At 38.3% G+C, this 23,393-nt stretch overlaps 1 protein-coding gene across 1 annotated transcript in view; it reads left to right on the top strand.

Annotated features, from left to right (window-relative positions):
• Nucleotides 1–23,393, top strand: part of DOCK4 (dedicator of cytokinesis 4) — a 437,799-nt gene that overhangs the window by 346,321 nt on the left and 68,085 nt on the right. Inside the window, exons 27-30 of the mRNA XM_047096261.1 lie at nucleotides 9,853–9,947; nucleotides 19,258–19,333; nucleotides 21,374–21,474; nucleotides 22,976–23,034. Coding sequence (XP_046952217.1) covers nucleotides 9,853–9,947; nucleotides 19,258–19,333; nucleotides 21,374–21,474; nucleotides 22,976–23,034 — 331 coding nt within the window. The remainder of the gene's footprint in view (nucleotides 1–9,852; nucleotides 9,948–19,257; nucleotides 19,334–21,373; nucleotides 21,475–22,975; nucleotides 23,035–23,393) is intronic.

Here is a 23,393-nt window from a genome sequence, read left to right as displayed (position 1 = left end):
AAAATATATATCATGCACAGGAATCATTTACCTTTGATTTTTAACTGCCTGGAAGATGTTGCATGACCTCAGAAAAATCCTTTAGTTACCTTGCGGCAGATGACAGGCTGAATCATGAAACAAAGAGAATAGATTTGGGCAGATGTAATCTTTCTAGCAGTCAGTCACTTGGCATATACCTGTGCCTAACAATCTGTTTTTCATGATTACTTTCAATCTTGAGTTTAGAATTAAAAACAGATAAAGGACTTTAGATGATACCCACTCTAGATACAGAAATCCATGTGGCTAAAAAGGAAGATAATTGTGCAGTTATTAACATTCTTCAGAAGTTGAGTATGTAGCACTATTAAGGAGCTATTAGGCTTTACATAAGAGGTCTATGACTTCATGTTTCAAACTTTCACATAAGAAAGGATACTTACTTTTACAGAGCCTAGGAATTAAAAAAATAGCCGAGAAGCATGCATTGAAAACCATGGTGAATTTAATCTAGGTATTGAGTTTTATGCCTTATTATTCACATTAATAACAATAGAGCAAATGGAAGTAATGAATAAAGTATTTTGTATGGCCTTTCCTCATTTCAGTCATCCACACACCTTTTCAAAATTTCCTACTTCAAAATTAACTAGGCCTTCAGGCCAGGAAAATTATTTCATGCTCTTAATTACTTCATCTGTCCTTCAAGAAATACTGATTGAAAAATTCAGGCATGGGGCGCCTGGGTGGCGCAGTCGGTTAAGCGTCCGACTTCAGCCAGGTCACGATCTCGCGGTCCGGGAGTTCGAGCCCCGCGTCGGGCTCTGGGCTGATGGTTCAGAGCCTGGAGCCTGTTTCCGATTCTGTGTCTCCCTCTCTCTCTGCCCCTCCCCCGTTCATGCTCTGTCTCTCTCTGTCCCAAAAATAAATAAACGTTGAAAAAAAAAATTTAAAAAAAAAAAGAAAAATTCAGGCATGCTAAGCCCTACTAGTTTTATTATGTAGCCAGGAACAAATTGTCCAGTCCCTGTGGGGGGAGAAATCAGGCAGGTAATAGACATTGACCCCACAGTGCTCCAGAGCATCTAGGAATTCCTGCCAGGCCAAACTCATGACATGAGGAAAAGTCCCCAAGGGAGCTCTCAGCTGAGAGCTAAGAGATGAGTAAAAGTGTGCTGTACCTGTCTTTGGTTAGATCTCTCACCTAAAGTGTCCCCAGAATGTGCTGACATAGCATATTCCCTGCACTCACAGTTATTCAAATCTGGAATGCTTTAGTTTATTTGTTTGGGTGAATCCCCAACCCCTAGCCACTAGATTATAAGCTCCTTGGTGTCTGAAGCTTTGACTGGTTCACTGCTGTATCCTCAGATCTCAGAACATGCTCACCACATTTTAGGCACTCAAGAAACATTTGTTGATTGTTTGATAGAATATAGACTATGAGGAAGAGAGGTATAAGATACAGTGCTCTGAGAATGTGTGTAGACTTTATGTTGAGGACATCTGGAAGCTGTGGAGGGTTTTAAGAAAGAAAGGAGAGCCATGATCCCATTTCAGTTAAGAAAAACCTGCTTGGGGGCGCCTGGGTGGCGCAGTCGGTTAAGCGTCCGACTTCAGCCAGGTCACGATCTCGCGGTCCGGGAGTTCGAGCCCCGCGTCGGGCTCTGGGCTGATGGCTCAGAGCCTGGAGCCTGTTTCCGATTCTGTGTCTCCCTCTCTCTCTGCCCCTCCCCCGTTCATGCTCTGTCTCTCTCTGTCCCAAAAATAAAAAAAATAAACGTTGAAAAAAAAAAGAAAAAAAAAGAAAAACCTGCTTGGTTGCACTATTGAAAATGAATTAGCCAAAGACAAACAGGAAGCAGAACTGTGTAAAGTATCTGAGGCAGAATAGTCTGTGCTAGTGATGACTGTGGCCTGAAAGAGAGGTGATCATGATGGTAGATTCTAGAGTCATTTAGGAAGTTCAGTTGACAGGTGTTGGTAACTGACTTCATAAAAAAAAAAAAAAAAAAAAAAAGATGAAGGAGTGAGAAGAGGTGAAGGAGAGAGAAGAGTTGAAGATGAATCGATGAATCCCAGGCTCTCTGACAACAGGCCAGATGTGGGTGCCACTCACTGCATGGGGAACCAAGGAGGTATGGGTGTACAGGTTTGGGAGCAAACATAATTCAGTTTCAGCTTGAGTTTGGTCACTTGAGGGACATTAAAATGAATGTTTTATAAACAGTGTCTGAAGTTCAAGAGACAGAGCTAGGCTGCAGTTGTAGATTTGGGAATTATCAGCTAGTGAATAGTAATTGATAGGGAAGTAAATGTGAACACAGAAGAAGAGTGTAGAGCATGTAATTGAAGAGCTCTAAATAGAATCCTAAGCATGAAGGGGGGAGAAGTGGTGAACAGTACTGGCTACTGCAGGGCGGTGAGGTGGGATCATAAAAGGGTCTGTTCCTATTGTTGATGAACTTGATGAGCAATTTCAATACAGTGGTGAGGGTGGAAACCAAGCTGTCATGAATTGCAGAATGAAAAAATGAAAAAGATACAGTAGATGCATGCCGTGTTTCAAGAAAGGGAGGACAGGTGTGTACTAAAGGGGAACTTTGGATGTCGTAGAAATATTTATTTTGGAGGAGACTTAAGCATGTTTGAATATGGATGATTAGAGCTGGTGGAGGAGAAGCCGAAGACATAAGGAAGAAGTGCAAGGGTGGTGAGGTTCCCTGCAAAGACAGCAGGAGGGGACAGAAGTATCTGTGACTAGGAGGAAGATCACCTTTCCAGTGTAAGAATGAAAGGGGAGTAACTGGAGTGAAGGCAAGCTAAAAGTCATTTTTTTTATTTTATTTATTTATTTTTTTTTACTAAAGGCTAATTAGTCATCCGGTTTTAATCTGCATTTTAAAAGTTCAGATGTCACCTTTTAACAGATTTTTCTTGTTCTCAGTTTTCTTAAACCCAAATATCCCTATTTATGCTACTGAAATCTATATCTTTTAAAAATAGTAACACTGGTCCACTGTCCCTTATGCCAAGTCCTTAATATTAAGTGCATTTTAGAAATTAGAATCTTTTGACATTTCAGAAAGGTAATCTATATGGTGCACATACTATATATGGGTATAGCCACTCTAATAAAAAATCTTAATATTTGTGCAGTTAAAAAAAATTCACTCTAGGTGAGGTTAAATAAAGACTAAATAGTTCAGGTCAGGTTTTGCTGCCAAATGGATTATCACCAACATTTTAGACCACTTTGAGCTTTGGCTATTGTGGTAAAGAGCTGAGAACCTCAAACAGTAAACATTTATATAATTGTAAATCTTAGTACATGCAAGGTACTGTTCTAAAAGGTTGATTAATATTAACTCCCTGAATCCTCAGAAGAACCCCCTGAGGTTGGCACTATTACTATTTTATTACAAATGACAGTTACTTAATTCAACAAACATATATTGTGCACAGTGGCTAGACATTAGGGATATCAAGACGAGCAAAACAGTCTTTGCTAGTCTTGCTAGTCTTTGCTAGTCTTAATGCTTTCATGTTATTAACAGCATCTAAATCATTAAGTTATAATTGAGTGGGATGTATATAAACAACAGTGATGATGGCTGATATTACCTCCTCACCACCACCCCCACTGCTATGGGCCAGATGCAGCGCTAAAGACTTTTCCTACAGTGCCTCATTTTACTCCCGGCCAACCAACCCCCCAACTCCTCCCCCCGCCCCCCCCCCCCCAAGGAAGTAACTGAGAGGGCCTGGAATTCCATTAACATCTGAGCTCTTGTTCACACAGCTCAACTCACCTTTTCCCTAAACTCTAATGACATTTGTTAGAAACCAAAATCTTCGCTATCAAATTGCATAAAATTTCATTTGTCCACTCTTTAAAAGTAATAAGGCAATTCCAGTCATGGAGATGAAAGGCCAAGTTAATGGAAAGAGTTATTTGAGGGTTTTGTATCTACCTTTAGATTAGAAATGGAATATATAATACATAAGGGAGGGTAGAGCTTAGTAAAGTGATAGTCAATGGAAAATTATAACTGCTATTGGGATTAGACAGGAAGAATCCCATTTAACCTACTAGTTAAAAGTGATCAAAGTATATGTCTGCCTCCCTTCCACATACATGTTTTCTGATGCCCAGAGGGAGCTACTGTTAACACATAAGGTTGTATCCTCATAGATTATTTTTTATGGTATATACACACGTATTTTTAATGGAATATAGCATTCATACTAGTTGCACTTTTCCACATAGTAATATGTCCTGAACATTATAGAGCTTGTTACATCTTTTATTCTTCTGAATCTCATTGTATGGATGCTAAATAATGTAATCATTCCCCTTTTGTTGGGTATTCAGGATGTTTCTGATTTTTGCCAATGGAAAGGGTATAGTGGTGAACATCATGATAACACATCTCTCTGTGCTTGTGGCCTTATTGCTGCAGAATGAATTCCTGAAGTAGAACTGCGATATGTGCACTTTAAATCTTCATTAATACTGACAGATTAGATGTTGAAACATTCAGGTTAACATTTTTGTTGTTCTTTATTCCTAGCATCACTGCTTTTTTTTCTTTACTCTTATCAATTCAAAGAAAGATTTGGCCTAGCATTTCACAGTGGTTCTCTAAATGAAAACAAATTTGAAAGTATGTAGTTCTCGTATTTACTAAGACTATTGGTGTTTTTACTCCATTCTTGCTTGAAGAATCAGGACCTCTCCAGGGTGATTCTTGGGGTAGCTTCTGACATTTTGAACAGTATGCCATTTCTTCTCCTTGGTCCTCGGGTGCTATGTGTGAGTGGTATAAGTAACAATGTCAAGAGAACTGTGTAGGACCAAGGACCCAAGGACTGGTACTCTGCATTATTTAGTTCTTTCCTTCTGTAGAATGGCATTATTTTAGAAATGAACAAAAGCAAGACTAGGAAGTGATTAGGTTTTTTTTTTTTTTTTCTCCTTCTGTAGTCAGTAGCGTTTTATTATACACCCACCTTCTACTGAGGACTAAAGTTTTGTCCATATCCATGGTATTTCTGGTACATAGAGAGCAGTGAGTTTCCTGTTCTTTGTTGATTATGACTTTTCAAATAGAACTGTGGGGATCTTGCTTAAATGTGATATTATACATGTTCTGGAAGTTAAGTACAGCACTATTAAAACCTTTCATTGTCTCTCATATACTGGCCCACTAGCTTTCCAAAATTATATCTGATCACATCACAGTCCAACTTTAAAGCCCTGAGGACTTCACATTCCCTGTGGGACAAGACCCAGCCTTTGCCAACATCATCCCTGTCTTCAGTCTACCTTACATTCTCAGTATCCTCTACCCTCTACTCTCTTCCAAACACATCTCACTCTAGCCACTTAAAATTACTTGGGTTTAATTCCTCCGAATCTTTTTCTGTTTCTTTTCTTTTCTTTTTTTTTTTTAATCTACCTGAAATGCCTATTCCACCACTACTTGTTTTGTACCCCTATTAATCCCTTCCCTGATTTTGACTCATTCTGTAAAATCCAGACTAGGAATCTCTTTCTTTATGAAGCATTCACAGAATACAGTGCCTACCACCCCCTCTTCGTGATAACATCCAACATTGCTTTGTAATTGTTGTCTCCTTGACTCCTTGATGACTGTGCTCTGTGAGAATAGGGACCATGTCTTTGTGTCCTAAGCACAGAGCCTGGAATATTATATCTTTGTTCGTTGAAACAACCCTCTCAGTAAATGTCTGCACACCTCACAAACCATCTTTTTCCATATGATTATTTCAGCTTATAGTCTTTATTATAGAAAAATAATTCTGTAGCTCTTGAAGACTGAAGACCACTTGGGAGTTATTTTTACATAATGTGCTTATTCAACTTTAAGGGTATGAATTTCACTGTGATAATGATTATTAACACCCTTTATTTGAATTCAAACTCCATATCAAGGGTGAAATTTGAAATTTGTGGCAAATTTTTAAAATAATATTCGACTCTACTTTAAATCGTAAGTAAAGGAAATGTGTTCCTAGAAGGCTCTGTCCCTGTTCATTGCTTTTGACACAAGGAGACTGTGTGCTGGTCTATCTACCTGGTGATGCTTTATTTTCTTGAGTTCTTAATTCACGTTTCATGATCTCAGAGTTCTGTCTCCTGTCTCTCACTAATTCTGTTTCGTAAACTTAATTTCTATCCTGTGCTGTTCACATACCACAGTCTTATGTGTAAACACAAACAATTTTTTGTATGACACAGTCAGGAAATGAATGTAAAATACATTTAATCTTCTCTCACATCTGCATGAGACCCCTAACGGCCTTCTCATCGCCCTCAGGGTAAATTTCCACGTTCCTTACCATGAAGAAAGAATGATATTTATTTACCTTTTATTTATCTTTCTTCTGTGTATTTATCTTTGATTGGTCCCTATCTATCATCTGTCTGTCAGCTTTTGATTTTTCCCTTCTTATCTTTCACCCCCATTTCTTGCCACTCCCCACTACAGTCCAGACAGCCGTGTTGTCTCTTGGCTTTCAAGCTTGGTGCTCTTCCCTCTACCTGGACTACTTGGTCCTCACACTTTCCTCGTTGGTAGCGCACACATGTTGTCTGTGGTTTTTAGATACACATTCATCCCGCCCACCAAACCGTAAGCTCCATGAAGGCGGGTGTCACATTCAGCTGATTGTGGTATGACATATCGCAGGCCCTCCGGAACTACTCTTTCATGAATCAATAACAGAATGTATCTTACCCCACTAGGTGTAACCCAGCATCTAACACAGTGCCTGGTGCTTTAGAAAGCACCCAATATTTATGGATGAATAAATGTTAGTGATAATTTTGAAAATCACAAAAAGATTGCTCTTGCTTTCTTGTCTTTTGAGAATGGAACTTTTTATCGTTTTGGTTTTCATATGAACTTCCTTTCTTAAACCTCTTGCACTGCAGAAAACGTGCTTCTGTAACGTACCACCTCCCTGTTTCTTTTTTTTTTATTTTGACCTTGATTTGAATAAAACGGGCAATGCAGTTAAGTTACCATGTTGTGCTATTTGAAGTAAACAAAAAGAAACTGCTCCCAGGCTACCAATTTTCAAACAGTGGCATATGAAACCCTTATTTCTTGCTATCCAAACAAGAATATTATTGTACCAATGTTCTTTTTTTAAATTATGGGAAAGATCTGTTAGTTATTGTCATGTGTGCAAAATAACTTCACATATCTATGCAAAAGTACTTATTCTGTGAAATGATCAGAGCCGAAAAGTATTTAGGGAAATACCGCTGTATTTGGGGAGGGCAGGCAGGAGGGTGGTGTCAAAGAATCTAGCGTTCAGATGTTAGTGCTTTAAGTACTGGGACTGAGTTTGAAATGATACCTGTTACGTGGCAGTTGACAATAAATACTTACTGAACTAAATTACATGTAAGTGCTACAGTGGAAGGTATTCGTGTTACCATCTGATGAAACATTGGCCTACAATTTAGAAATAAGGAAACATTTTTGTCTATTATATGAATAGATAAGTGATCATATTAACTTTTTTAAATCACCCCTAACCACAAGGGACCTTAAAGGTCCCACATTTTCCAAGGATGAGAACTCACTTCCAGGCAGATCAAATAAATTGCCAACGTCATCGAGTTAGTTTGTTGCCGATCCAGGATTAAAATCGAGATTTTCTGATTGTTAATGTAATGTTCTTGTATTTTGATTGTAAGATTTCCACAATGAATGTGTTTGGCTCTATGAAGGTAGGTGAAGCTTGCGTGGATACCATAGAGAGCTATTTGAGATGCCAAAAAGTTCTCTCAGGGCAAGTAAAGATTTCTGTCAATACATGAGCATTGGCACTATGTCACATGCTGCCACACTTTTTATTTTGTGAGATAACTGGGAACAAGAAAATGAGATGGCACAGAAACAGGTTGTCTGTCCCCAGCTCCTATACCTGGAATACCTTTCCCTTCGTCCCCAGCACTGCGAAAGAACAACCAAAGTTGCCAGCCCAGGAGGTAGATACCCTGCCTCCTGTAGCCACTTTTTCAGTCACTTTTTTCTCTGTGCAACCGAAATCCCTCTCTCCTACCTTCCCCCCTACAGACACCCAAGCACGAAGGGTGCTACCTCCATTTTCCAATTGTCTAAAAGTTTTGAGGAGAAAAGATGAAATTTCAATGTTATAGAAATTATTTCAACATTCCTAAGTAATTGTAGACTGTGAGATGTGACTTCCCACCTTCATGATTTTTTTTCTATCTAAGCAAGTGCAACAAGATAGGAAACTGAAGTAGGATCAAATTCTTTGAAAGGTAAATGCAAACATCCATTTTTGGAGGGATTATAATATATTCATGTCTGGGACACCCAAAAGAATAAATTGAAAAACTTTTTGGAATAAGTTTTAGAAATGCATCAAAAAGGGCTTCTCACAGTTTTAGTATGCTAATGACCTACTTTCTCAAGAGAGGGCTAGAATGTGAAGTGTTTCCCCAAATGATCTGACCTGCCATGGAATGCATTTGGGAAACTCTTCCTACATAAGAAAAATCTGGCCATTTAAAGAAAAGTGACCTACCGGGCACATTTCCACACGGTACATACTACATATCAGTCTATGTGTGTTGATGCCAAAGAAGCTAAAATAAATCCTTGTCAAAATATTTATGGGCTTGATCAAAGCTGTTAGAGTATGTTAAAAAACCACACACACATACACACAGCCACCAGATGTTCCTTATATTTTCAGATTCTAGCTATCTCCTCATCATATCAATGACAACTGTAATCTTATATTCAAGCAGCTTACACGTTTAACATAGTGTGTTGTTGGGTTTCATATATAAAACTCCTGTGTTTGTTTTTTTGTTTGTTTGTTTTAAGCATCACCATACTGTTGACTTCAATCAGATTGGCAGCGAGATGTATTTTCCTAGCATTGCTTAAGGTTACCAAGAAATCTTTGTTTTCTAGTTAATAAGTCTAAATAAAAGCTAGATTGAGCCAATTTCTTTCTGATTGGGCAAGCTTTATGTCACTCATTACATGTAGTGTGTTATCTCCTAGAGTTGCCTTTAAGTATAAAATGCTGCAACATTTGGGATCCTATTACTTGTAATGTTTTAAGAAGAGGTATTTCTGTGTCTGGAAATAGCCTCCTGTCAAGAGTGTTTCCAGGTGATGGGTTTAAGGATAACATCTTAGTAAATACCACTGCCCTCTGGCATGACATCTCTGTGAAGAATTCTTTGACACTCATAGCTACTAAGCACTCACCACTGGGCTCGGCCTAGCACACATCCTTATTTGAGTGTATTCCGCATAGCATGCTCAGATTCTGTAAACCTACGTGCATACTATTAATACTATATCTTCAGAATGCCCTCTAAGAAACATGGGTGTTTGCTGAAAATTCTTTTTAATGAATATAACTTTCTAAATTTTGACACTTAAAAGGAAGGATTGTTGATAGTTCTCTCGATATGAGAAGTTCTGATGTTTAAGACTATAATAAAAGAAGAGAACATATTTGCCTGCTAAGCCAGTCTTCCCCTTTATTTATAAAACCTAAATGCTTAGAGCTTGTGAAGAAAATGAAAAGCCATTCCCACCATTTATGAGAAAGAAAAGAGAACATTTGGGAAGAGTAGCAAACCACTTGGGTGTTGAGAATGGGAAGGGCAATGATTCTTTCTCCTGGTGAACTATGAAAACATGGCTCCCTTCTCTGTAGTTTCTTTGGAAATGGTAACAACAGTGCTGTGTGTGTGTGCGTGCGCGTGCGTGTGTGTGTGTGTGTGTGTGTGTTGACAGTTACAATAACTCAATAAAATGGTCTATTTCCTTCCTATCCAAGGATTTTCTGCTGCAGATATTTACTGTGTTCCGAATATTGATACGCCCAGAGATGTTTCCAAAGGACTGGACTGTTATGCGCTTGGTGGCTAACAAGTAAGACATTTAAATTGATGACAATTGCAGCACATTGGAGAGGAGGCACAAAATGATTTTTTTTTAGTCTGATCTCAAATTTGAAAGCTTCAAATACAGGGATTCTTGTCCTTTGTCTCTGAATTAACTTGTCTCACTTTCTAAAAAGTATTACTATTCGTTTTAAATAGGTGATAAATGAACATAGTTCAAAAATCAAGTAATATAACAAGAGTATACACTGAAAAATCTCACTCCCACCTTCCATATTTATTCCTTACCCCCAGCCTGTAATAACCACTTTTATTTGTTTCTTGCATGACCTCCCAGTGTTCTTTTCTGCCTGGCAGGTGCATAATACAGCACGTTGCTTTTTCCCCTAAAACATCCTGGCAGTCTTTCCACATTAATACTTAGAAAGCCCCTCATTTGTTTATGTTTCTTTTTTCTTTGATAGTTGTATCATGTTCTATTGAGTAGATGTACCATTGTTTATTTAACGAGCCCTGTTGCTGGCCACTTGAGTCATTTCTAATCTTTCTTCATTCATTTTAACTCAGCGGAATGCATTAAGTGTCTACCATGTACTCAGCACTGGGAATAAGATAGGACCCCTGAGTTGGATACATGAAGATTGAAGTTTCTTTTATACAGCCAACTGAGAAGGCTGGTAGACTACTGAAAATAATGCTCTCAGCAAAATTCAGAACTAGAGAAGACATTTGGGGAGATATTGACATAAAGATGAATCTCTGGAAGTTGATAAAATTGGCTTGTATTAGGCACATCCAGGGGGAAAAAATCAAACATTTGACGTCAGTACTAGAAGTAATAGGAGCCAGGAAAAGAGATTAGAGGGCAGCCAGAAAGGCAGGAGCTGTCCCAGAGAGTACAGTGTCATGGCTTTATCTGCTGTCATGCTTCCTGTCTCTGTCATCTCAGGATACAGAATGAAGGTGAAGTTCTTCAGGAAACTGGCTGATCTTTACTTCCACACTTGTCATTTACCCTGTTTCTTGAACATTCTTTCTTTCGAGTCTACGTTTGCCTGCTTCTCCTTCCTCCTCTTGTCCAGCCCCGAACACCTTCACATTCAGGATAACAGTTGAATTCTCCAGGTGTCTAGCCATAGGCCAGAGATACCATATGTCTTCCCCAGATGCCAGGTATGATGGTGGTAAGAGCCACAGTAATACAGGGTTTGATTTTGATAAGATGTGCCTAATATGGCTTCTGCTGCAGTCTACATTTATAGATGTGGAGGTGTTAAAATGATGTGTTAAAAACTTGTGAAGTAACAAATAGTATAATATGGCATATTATATTTTACATAAGTACAGAAGAAGCTTTTCCATTTTGAAGACTAATTGAGATTCCTGAAATAGCTCTCTTTAGAATTTAGCATATTTAGTTTGATATCTGTGAGTAGAATCACATATCTTTTTGTCTGGACGTCCGGAAGCCACAGATTTAAATGGGAACTATTTGTCATGTATCTGGCCTTATTACCAAAGATCTACATGCTGGGTACATGCAGAGGGCTATGAAGTAGTCCAGGGAGCTATCTGGGAAGAGGTCCAGGCTGCTGACATCATCATCATGCAGTATCATCATTTGGTCATCATGTCTGCCCTGTGTGCACAGGGATATTTTGCCTTGAATTAGAATATTTAATGGCAGAAATTCAAACCAAAGATACATTTGACATTTTGTTCCTTATGCACACAGGCTCTGCTTGAGCTTCCTGAAAATCGTGACCACAATGTGACTTTTTTAAAGTAAACACTGTCTCTCTCTACTTCACCTAAAAGTCTACACTCCGTTTATGAAGACTTCATGGTCACACAAATGGGTAACAGACTTAGAAGTATAGATTCTGCTTTTGAGTAAACACACAATGTTCAATATTTTTATCTGGTGCTAATCAAACAGGAGCACAGTTACTTTGAGATGAACTCTGTGTAATGCATTTAAACAGAAGATTCTCCAAAAGCAAATCCAAGGAAAAGGCCATCAGCCCTTGCTAAATGCGATGACATCATGCCCTTGCCACCCAAGTCAGTGCTGATAAGAAGTGAGCACTGTTTTTCCACTGGTGATGGCAAGTCCGATCTAATTTGTAGAGAGGGCTCCAGGGTCTGGTAGAACTCCTGCAGAGTTGAAACAGACACTGCTCTTTGCCATTCTGCTTCCCTCTCTTCTCCCCATTCAACTACCCTAGCCATTTCCCGTTCAAATTATGAAGCCATATGAGATTTTGCTTGCCTTATGAGTGCAATATGTTCCAGAAATAAGCCTTCAGCTCTTCCTGCTTTCTCCATACAGGTATTAGCCATGTAATATTGGTAGAAAACTAAATTTCTGAAAGATGTTAAGGATATTTAAAATATGTTGAAGAACGTACACTGGAAAGAAAACGTTATTGCTTTGCTAACTGTGTAGAAGCAAGTTGGAGGAGCTAGGTCTACATCTCTCAGGTTGACCACCTTTCTTCCATGGTGCTACCTTCCTTAGATGGTTTGATCAGGGCTCCTCAAAGAGGCATTTTGACCCAAACTCCCACTTTTACTACCCACTATGTGCTTCATACATGCCAAATTGATAGTAACTAGCTGAGAAGTCACACTGCCCTACCCTCGAACTCAAAATATGCCTTCTTTTATGTGCCGATCCTTTCTTCCTGTGTGTTCAAGTAAGTTAAATGCCTTTAACTTTCATCTACAAACTATATTGTCCCAAACCATGTAGCTTCCCTGCTTTATGTGAAGTCCTACCAAAAGCTATGACCAGACTCTTGGTGATTAGTACGGTCGTGTGTGGTTTATTTCCACCCGAATGTCTAATATTAGGTAACACAGTAACTGCATCCAGGCTAAATTTCACAAGGATAAGACATGTGACTCTCTAGCTTGTGTGCAAAGCTGTATTGTGCCCACTGTTAAGTTCTTGGTAGATGTTTCTGATGAGAACAACTGCTCAATTTGAGAAAGAAGGAACATAAGGGAGATGAAAATTAAGTACCAAAAATACAGGACACTTTGAGACAAGCTTCTTTCCACCCCCTTCCCATACACATTGCAAAATACAGTACAAAAATAAAGTCACAGTTTTATACATTTTCAAAGAGATAAATCTTATAACAGACTTGCTGCTGAGGAAAGTAAAACCTTCTGGCCTACGAGTTGAAATTTCAGGTCCTTAATTTATTTATTTTGTGTACATGGTGGCTTCAAACCTAGGGTACATTTTCTTTTGTGCTTTTTCTCATCAAACCCTGAATTATTTAGTTGACTATTACTATTAGCTAATTTAGCTTTCATATGAGATCTATGTAGTGAATAGGTGATTTATGGAATCAAAGATTCTTAGGGGAGGTCATTCATTTCCTGACCCATCCATTTAGCAAATCTTTTTTGTTGCCTACAGTATAAAATAAATTCCATAAAAATAGAGCACAGTTATTTGAAGATGTTTATGAAAGGAACTTTGCTCTGTACTGGGATTGGAGAGCTCTTTCATTAGGAAGTCAAACTTGAGCTGAAAGCTAAAGCAGGAATTAACAGGTAGACAGCAAAGGAAGAATGTTCTTACCAGCAGGAATAGCATATACAAAGGCCCGGTGGTCAGGATGAATGTGGCACATTTAAATGCACCAAAGGACTGTTACTATGGCTGAAACATGAGGAGAGAAGGAACCAGTAAAGATGAGGTGGGAAGATGAAGACAGGGCCCAAATATTAGGGAGTAGAGAAACATGAAAGAAACCAAGAAGAACCAGTTAGTAGCTTAATACAGCAGTGCAGGTAAGAGACGCTGATGGCTTGAACAGGTGGATAGCAGTGAAGGTAGTAAGAAGAACAATTTTGAAGATAGAGATAACATAACTTACAGGTGACTGGATGTGGGTGGAAGAGAAAAAATGGAAGATGGCCTTTAGAATTTTGGCTTGAACAAAAGGATGAATGGTGGTGCCATTCACTTTGGTGGGAAATACTGAGAGGAACAGCTTTGGTGGGGGGGAGGTGAAGAATCTTACGTTAAACAAGTTTGAGATGCTCTTAGATATCCAAGTGGAAACATAGAAGAGGAAGCTACCCATGCTTATATGGAGCTGAGGGAAGGGGTTAGAGCTGATGATGTGCATTTGAGGGTCACCAGCATATGGATGGTATTTGAAGCCATGGAACTGAATGAGAGCACCCGGAAAGGAGTGTAGACTGAAAGGGGGAAGAGTACTTAGAACAGAGCTGTAGAGGATACTGCTATTAAAGGTCAGGGTATGGAGAAGCATCCAGCAAAAGAGACTGAAAAGGAGCAGCCTGTGATTTAAAATGAGAACCAGCAGACTACAGTGTCCTGTGGAGTAAGTATTTCATGAAGGAAGGAATACCAAGAGCTGCTGGGAGGTTGAAGATGATGAAGACTGGCAGTTGACCCGGGATTTGGCAGTGCGGTGTAGAGATTGATGACCTTGACATGTGCTGTTGCAGTGGACCGATAGAGAAAGCCTTATCAGAGTGAATTCGAGAACGGGTAGGAATTGAGAAAGTGAAAACAATAAATATAAGCCGCTCTCTAGAAGTTTTGCTGTGAAAGGGAGCAGAGAAATGGGACTATATCTGGAAGGAATTAGGAGACTAGGACCCCTTTTAAAACATGGAATTATATAGTATTTTGGCTTATAGATAGGGCTGGCCCGGCAAAGACAGAAATACTGATGATACTAAAGAAAACAGGAATAAGTGAAGGAACAACTTGGGTAGGCAAGTGGGGATATCGAGAACTGCCTGTTCCCTCTCCACAGTCAGCTTGCACTGGAAATGACACCAGCCATGTAGGCAGTGCTTTTTGTGGTAAGACTTTCTCAACAAAAGAAGCTCTGATCTCATGCACACAAAGAAATCCTGACCTTAGCTAGGAGCATTGGCATAGTAACAGGAGGGAAGACAGGGTATGTGATAGTGATGATGAAAAAGTTGGATGGTAGGGCAGCTGATCTGTTAAGCACCCGCCAACACCACTACCACTGCTTTTTGTTCGTTTTGGTGGTGTTTTTCTTTTAGAGTTATAATCCTTAAACAATTTTCCTGTCCAGGGGAGAGAGAAGATACTGATTTTTGCCAAAACTATCTATTAGTAAGATGAATGTGCCACACTCAAATAGTTATGGCAAATATTTACACAAGAACTTCCCACGTGGTCCCTATCCTGGTGAGTTGGGAGGAGCTGGCAGGAAGAATGAATACATGAAAGGGAAGGTTTCCTTAAGATCTGAGCCTAACAGGCCAAAACTGAGGCTGCTGACATGTGAGTGACTTTCTGCCACTGCTGCTCAGTGGAGAAGGTCAAGGGAGTTGTTAAAATCCCTCTCTTTCAATCCTTGTTCCATTCTTCCTCACCCACACTGGATGCTTCCTTGACTAAAAGCAAAAGCACTTGGCTTCCTGCTTCCTTGTTTTGGCTTATGTTGTGCCCTCCACTTGGAGTGTCTTTGCTTCTGTTCTTTAAAATATCTTTCAAAGGGGTGTAAGAGGTTTTACAAGCCTCTCATTTTAGAATTACCTACTACAGCAACCAAGGATAACAAAGCATAGGTTTAAATATAGTTGTGAGGCTACAATAGAACTTATTGTTTGGGGCGCCTGGGTGCTGCAGTCGGTTAAGCGTCCGACTTCAGCCAGGTCACGATCTCGCGATCTGTGAGTTCGAGCCCCGCGTCAGGCTCTGGGCTGATGGCTCGGAGCCTGGAGCCTGTTTCTGATTCTGTGTCTCCCTCTCTCTCTGCCCCTCCCCCGTTCATGCTCTGTCTCTCTCTGTCCCAAAAATAAATAAACGTTGAAAAAAAAAAAAAAAGAACTTACTGTGGACTAGACCCTTGGTGAAACAGTGGTTAACAAGGCCAAATTCCCTAAACATCACTGCTCTCCAAGTCCAACCCGTCTGTCTTGTCTTCTCTCTGCAACACAGTCCCCAAAATGAAACAGGGTAATCAGGTGCATGAGAATCATCTGGCTGGGCCCCACCTTGAACTCACCAGGCCATGGGTGGTGGTAAGGCCCTGAAGTCTTATGAATACTTGAGGTGATTATCATGCGCTCTGAAGTTTGAGAATCACTAGCTTGGATCAGTCCCCTTGATGGCCTTCCAGGATTTTCATCTGCCCCAAGTGTCTTTGTGTTGATCCCTTCTGCCCCCGTTAACACACCAGATTGTAGGGAAGTTACCTCCACGAATAGATTTCCTGAGGTTTTCTGTGTGTAAACATTAGTGTTGTTGATACCTAGTTTATCCACGAAGGGGCTTCTCCCAGTCCAGGTATCATTTGTGGAGGTGGGCTTTTGCTTGAGCACATTATCATCTTGGAGTAGTTTTCAAACTGACAAATTCTGAGAAATGGGATTTCTATAGCAAGGAGAGAGTGTTACTTAAAAAATACTTTCAAAATGCTAGAATCAGGTGGCAACTGAAAATCTTGAAGCCATAACTTTGACTTCCTGTGCACTATTTCCTCTTTCATGTGTAAATTTTATTGTGCTGTGCCCACAGATTACAGCTGTCAGAAATGATCCTTGTGGCTGCGTTTCTGTGGCAGATATCAGTAATTTGACCATTTGTAGTAATAGATTGCAAACCTTTCTTGGCTATTGAATTGGAGTGCTAAGATTTGAAATGTCCTTAATATTCAGAAACTGAGTCATGAGTAAAAGAATAAAACCAAAGGAGCCACATGATTTTGGATAAATTGGAACAAGTAAAGAAAGATCCCTAAACACCACAGGTATCAACTGTAATGAAGGAGCAATAATGCATAAATGCCTTCAGCTGGCTTGGGGACCTGTGTGCCAGGATACTGACTCAGTGCTGAGTTACCATAAAAAGCTCTCAGAGCTGCCTCTGTGTCTTGGGCTGAATGTTATAAGCATAAATGAAAGGCATTTGAAGTAGACTCATTTTAGGTCTTTCTAGCCCAGAGGAGTCTTACTTTTGGAGATCTTACTCTCAGCATATCAAATATATTAAATAGATCCACAAACCACATTTTACTGAAGAAAAAAACAATTTTTACATTTTGCTTTTTAAACTACTAGCCTACGAGTAAATTATTTAACTCCAATTGGTTGTGATTTCTCAGCATTTCTGTACAGTTGGGAATTCTTGTGAAGATTTTAAAAGTAACCTATACTTTTTTTCAATACAGTAGAAGTTACTGAAATGTGAAATTGAACATTTAATGAAATCAGTAATGTTGCATTCTCTGGAAGTGTAATTAACCTTTTTTAGTTTTTATTTTGCAGTTTAAAATTTTGATCCCATTCTATTTTTTCAGGTCTCAGTATTTTCCAAAGCCCTTTAATAGCATTCCGTTTTCTGATAATTAAGCTTTAGTTTCATAAAATAAGTTTTGGATAGACTACTTTCTTTGGACATTTTAATGATTTCTTCAGTTGTCATCATTACTTTTGCTAGTGGCTACTGAAAATTGCCACTTTGTGCTATTTTCAGGTGATTTCTGTCTTTGATAGGAAATTCACTGATGATACCCTGCTGTTTTGGGGGTTGAAGACACCATAGGACTTTGCAATTTCATAGGCTTTGCTTATACTTAACTTTCCTAGTAAGGTTCGTTGAAAGATGTAATTGACATATGTAAAATGAACATGCATGTACCACAGTGCTTGCTCATGGTAGAGCAGGTACCCAAGGCATGGTGGTTTTCTGCTCTTTCCCTTTCTTTACCCTGAGCTTCACATTCAGTCATCCAACCCCTTAGTCTCATTAATACTCTCCTATCCCAGGAGAAGGCTCTAATAGTGAGTTTTCCAGCACATAACAGTAATGAGCCTTTATGTCTCTCAAAGACTGCAAATACTCTTCTGGTTAGTAAATATCCTTCTAATCTATGTTTCACCAATAGGATAATCAAGGTGTGAAGTTGATGGGGTGTTGTTTCATTTTATTTGGGGTCATACAGCTCTACTCTTCGATTCCAAATCCTGTGGTGAGAACTGGAGTCCGATCACATCACAAACTCCCATCAGGCATGCATCTCAGCAAAGGCCAAGGAGGTTTCCGATTGTCAACCATGTATATATACCATTTGTGTATGGTATTTTGGGGAGTGGCCTATCTCGTTTCAGCATAATTCTGTATGTAATATGAAATCAACTGGATATGTATTCAGTTTTGGATGTCAACTACTATAGCTGTAAAAAGGAGCAGGTTTTGAACAAATTGCGTAAGTCTAGAGTTAACCAAGAATGCTCACCAAACCCTTCCCTTTTACTCTCCCCAGCAAGCTACACGTGGCTGCATGTGACTCCTTGTCAGGCTTCCCCTACTTTCTCTAGCCCTGAGATGCCCCATTCTCTGAATTGCTCTAACAGCCCCTGGCAGTTTCATACAGCGTAGTGCTGGGTTATAGACAATTTCACAGTCTGTAATTGTTTCTGTAGTGGCATTCTGTCACCAAGAGAGAGGGAGTCTGCCTTCAGGAGCTCTTGCATGCCCCCTAATACCTGGAACAGGGGAAACAGAGAAGACCTATAATAAATATTCAATATATTCTTTCATTTTATCTATTTCTTCTTTAGGCTCCATTTCTTTTTCTGCATTTTTTTTTAAAGTGTGGCTTTCTCCCATGTTCATCAAACATGGAATATTATATTTGAAGTAATCATTTTGCTTTCTCCAGAAATTAATAATACCCTAAAACATCAGGAGATTAATGTATTTCTGCCTGAGTTGTATGAATTCATAGATCTTTGTATCATTTTACAAAGAACTTAAGTGATTGATTTTTTTTTCTTTTTTTACCTGGTGTCCCTTTTCTCTGTTTCAAATATGAATTATCTAATATTGTCCCACATTGGGGGCGCCTGGCTGGCTCAGTCAGTAGACCAGGGGACTCTTGATCTCGAGGTCATAATTTCAAGTTCCATGTTGGACGTAGAGATTACTTTTTAAAAAATTAAATTAAGGGGCCCCTGGGTGGTTCTGCCGGTTAAGGGTCCGACTTTGACTCAGGTCATGATCTCTCAGTTCATGAGTTCAAGCTCCGCATTGGGCTCTGTGCTGACAGCTCGGAGCCTGAAACCTGCTTCACATTCTGTGACTCCCTATCTTTCTGCCCCTCCGCCATTCGCTGTCACTCTCTAAAAAATAAATAAACATTAAAAAAAATTTTAAAAAAGGTACATGGTATTCAAATAATATTGTTCCACACGCTTTCTATAGGGTTTCTTTTATCTTAATTGCTTTTTTCTTATCTAATAAATGATTTTCACTAATGCGAAGTTTTGACCTTAAAATGTTCTTTTTTTTTTATCACTAGTGTTATTATTACAACAGTTCTATACCTGTCTGATGCACTTCGTAAGAATTTCTTAAATGAAAACTTTGATTATAAGGTAAGTATCAATCTGGATGACTATCCTGCCTGAGCTGAAATCTTTTACCTTGTACTTGAGGAAATTATCTAATGTATTTCCTTGCTCTTAACAATAGGAAAATAAATTTATTCCACCTCCCCTATACCCTAAATTTATCTTGGGCCATTGTAGTTTTCATTATGAATAATATTCGAAGAGTTTTCATTATATTTGTCAACAAGTTAGGGCTTTTATCCTGCTTGTCAACCTACTGGAAATCCTAGTGCTTAAGAGGAAGTAGTTCCGTGTTGTTACTATAAATTTTCATTCGTCTTTCCTGTATGGTCCTTATGTGTGACAAAGGGAACTTAGAACATACGTTTTTAAGACATTTTTTAAAATAGACTTTATATGAAGAAAATGTTTACAAAGTCAACACTTCAGTTCCTTTACTTCTCCATCTTCACATTTTTTTAGAATGAATTAAAAAATACATTGAAAGATAGGTAAAATTCTTTAAGGCAGAACTGTCTATACATCTATAATTTGTTATGCCTAACAATTCATGATAGATTATTTTTTAAATGGGAAATGATAAATGGTAAACCAAGATGGGCAGTGGCTATTTTGGCTTCCCTTCTTATTGATATTTTATATTTTTGGCATCTTTATTTCTTATTCTTTCTAATTAACATTTTTCATATTAAACATTTAAGAAAAGGTCCACATTTGGATAATTACAAGGTGTTTAAAAACCACAAATGCAGTAAAGACCTTTGGAATTGAAAGGTTGCCTAATATATCTTTATATCATATCATACAATAATAAATAGATCAAAATATCATGATCACAGCTCTTCCTTTTTTTATGTTTGTTTATTTTTGAGAGAGAGAGAGACAGAGACAGAGAGAGAGAGACAGAACATGAGTGGGGGAGAGGCAGAGAGAGAGGGAGACACAGGGTCTGAAGCAGGCTCGAGGCTCCAAGCTGTTAGCACAGAGCCTGATGCAGGGCTTGAGCTCACGAATTGTGAGATCATGACCTGAGCCAAGGTCAGACAATCAGCCAACTGAGCCACCCAGGTGCCCACAACACTCCTTTTTAATACTCAAGTTGTTTCTGCTATTTTATTCTTATAAATTTCTCTATGTACCTTCTTACAAAATCAAACTTGGTGTATGTCTCTAGTTTTGTTTTTTGTTTTTTGTTTTTGGATAAACATCTGTAAGTGGAATTGTTGAGTTAAAGGTTGTACCAGTTATATTTGATTGCTTATATGTATGCCAACCTGGAATTATCGACTAAATTAATATTTTGTGAAGCATCTGTTCTTGACTTTTGTTCATTATTTTGCTTAGTTTTATCATATTCTTTTTTGTTTGTAAGAGCTCTTTATATATAAAAGATATCTATGGTGTTTCTCCTACTTATTTCTAATTGTACTTGGTGTCAGTGGAGAAGTAGTGTCCTTTCATTATGTCATGTGTTTGGGTTAAGTTTATTTTGGGGAATTTTATTCTGATCTCATTCTGATGCTGTTTTTAATGTAAGAAAACTTAGACAAAGATTTGTCTGGGCAGGGAATTTTTATATACTGTCTGAATTTAAAGTTGTTAGCATATCCAGAGAAGTGTACGCCTTTTTTTTTTTTAATTCTCCATTAAAAGGAGTTCCAAAAATGAATTCTTACAGGAATAAAGTAACCCAACTTATACCGCAGCTTCCGTGGAGATACTCAGACATATTATAAGAGAAATGAAACACCTACCATTTAACATATACCAGAGAGCTTATGAAACCTAGGATACGGCATTGGCACAGTGTATAAATAGATATTGTTTATTTGCTTTACTTCTTTGTTCCAGCAAATTTCAAGCATATATACAAGTAGAGAGAGTAGTGTAATGAACCCCCATATACCCATATCCAGCTTCAACTATTATCAACACAGGGTCAATCTGATTTCAACTATGCCCACATTCCTTACCACTGTTGAAGCAAAGCAAAGATATAATGTCGCTTAACCTGTACATATTTTTGTAACACTATAGTATTTAAATATTTTGTTCTTGTTCTAGATTTGGGATTCCTACTTTTACCTCGCAGTCATTTTTATAAACCAATTGTGTCTACAGTTAGAGATGTTCACACCTTCCAAAAAGAAAAAGGTGTTAGAAAAGTAAGTAGTAGTGTATCACTGGGTGCAATTATGAGGCAAATCAAATGTTGTGCCTTTAAAAGGGTGTTTAGTTCAAGTGATTCTTAAATCATGTCCATAACTGGAAACAACAATGGAGAGGCAATGAACAAGAGGACAAGAATCAGTCTTTTCTGGAAATTTTGAACTTACTTACTGTCCTCAGTCTTTCAGGAATCAGTGTACTATAGAAGCAAATACTAGGTATTTATCCAAAGGATACAAAAATGCTGATTTGAGGGGGCACATGCACCCCAATGTTTATTGCAGTGCTATCAACAATAGCCAAAGTATGGAAAGAGCCCAAATCTCCATCGACTGATAAATGGATAAAGAAGGTGTGGTGTGTATATATATATAATGGAATTTTAGTCCACAATCAAGAAGACTTAGATCTTGCTATTTGTAACAACATGGATGGAACTACAGTGTATTGTTCTAAGGGAAAGAAGTCAGTCAGAGGAAGATATCATATGATTTCACTCGTGTGGAATTTAAGATACAAAACAGATGAACATAAGGGAAGGGAAGCAAAAATAATATAAAAACAGAGAGGGAGACAGACCATAAAAGACTCTTAAATACAGAGAATAAACAGAGGGTTGCTGGTGGGGTGTTGAGGGGGGTGGGGGTATGGGCAAGTGAAAGAGGGGCGTTGAGGAGACACTTGTTGGGATGAACACTGGGTATTATATGTAAGTGATGAGTCACTAAATTCTGTTCCTGAAATCATTAGTAGACGATAGGTTAACCAACTTGGATTTAAATTAAAAAAAAAAAAAGTGTAGGTTAAAGAAATGCCTAAAAATATAGGTGAAATCAAGAAAAATGTTTGTTGAAAATAATGACATTTACCTTACATATTTATTAAAAGAGTAATAAAGTGGGGAATAAATAAAATTAAAAATTAAAAAAGAATCAAATAAATTAGGGGACAGATCTTTTTTTATTAAAGGATTTATACAAGAATTTACATTAGAAGCATTACAACACCTACATTAAACATCTTTAATTAAAAACATAGTGTCTTTGGGACACCTGGGTGGCTCAGTCAGTTAAGTGTCTGACTCTTAACTTCGGCTCAGGTCATGATCTCACATTTTGTGGGTTTGAACCCTGTGTGAGGCTCTATGCTGGCAGTGTGGAACCTACTTGGGATTCTCTCTCTCTGCCCCTCACCTGCTCAAATACCCTGTCTCTCTTTCTTTCTCTCAAAATAAATAAACTTTAAAACAAACAAAAAACATTGTGTCTTTTATTTTTATTTTTTTAAGATTTTATTTTTTAAGTAATCTCCATACTCAACATGGGGCTTGAACTCACAACACCAAGATCAAGAGTCACATGCTTCACCAGCTGAGCCAGCCAGCCACCCCCCAACATAGTGTCTTTTAATTCACATTGATAGTTTATATCTTAAAGAGACACAAATGCCTTTTGTTCTGAAGGCTTTGTATCAGGTTTGCTTTTTGTTTTATTTCAGGTATGGTGACATGCGCGTCACAATGGGTTGTGAAATTTTCAGTATGTGGCAAAACCTAGGTAAGTAATGGAAAGAGAAGCCACCTCCATTGTAGTTGATCACTGTACTTTTAAGTGTGCAAATGAAGGACAATTTACCAATGATGGCGTTTGAAACCAAGTGTCTATATCAATAGTTATCATAGAAAGTAATTGATATTTTGGAATTGAATATGGTTATAACTAATTTTTTAAATTGGTACCTGTCTGAAAAATCAACTTACCTTTGTGTGTTTCATTATTCATGAACGATAAATTTTATAATCTACCAATGCTCCAATAATACATTTTTAGCAATGAGCTAATCTTTCAGAATTTGGGATTGTAACAACTCAAAATTTCTAGAACTCCGAATTGAGGCTATGAATCATAACAAATTT

This window comes from Lynx rufus, unplaced genomic scaffold (genome assembly GCF_022079265.1).
Source record: "Lynx rufus isolate CCGP_SWC_20201006 ecotype Redwood Valley unplaced genomic scaffold, mLynRuf1.p SCAF_4, whole genome shotgun sequence".
Classification (NCBI taxonomy): domain Eukaryota; kingdom Metazoa; phylum Chordata; class Mammalia; order Carnivora; family Felidae; genus Lynx; species Lynx rufus.
The sequence above is the reverse complement of the archived record's forward strand: the minus strand, read 5'-3'. Positions and strand labels throughout refer to the sequence as shown.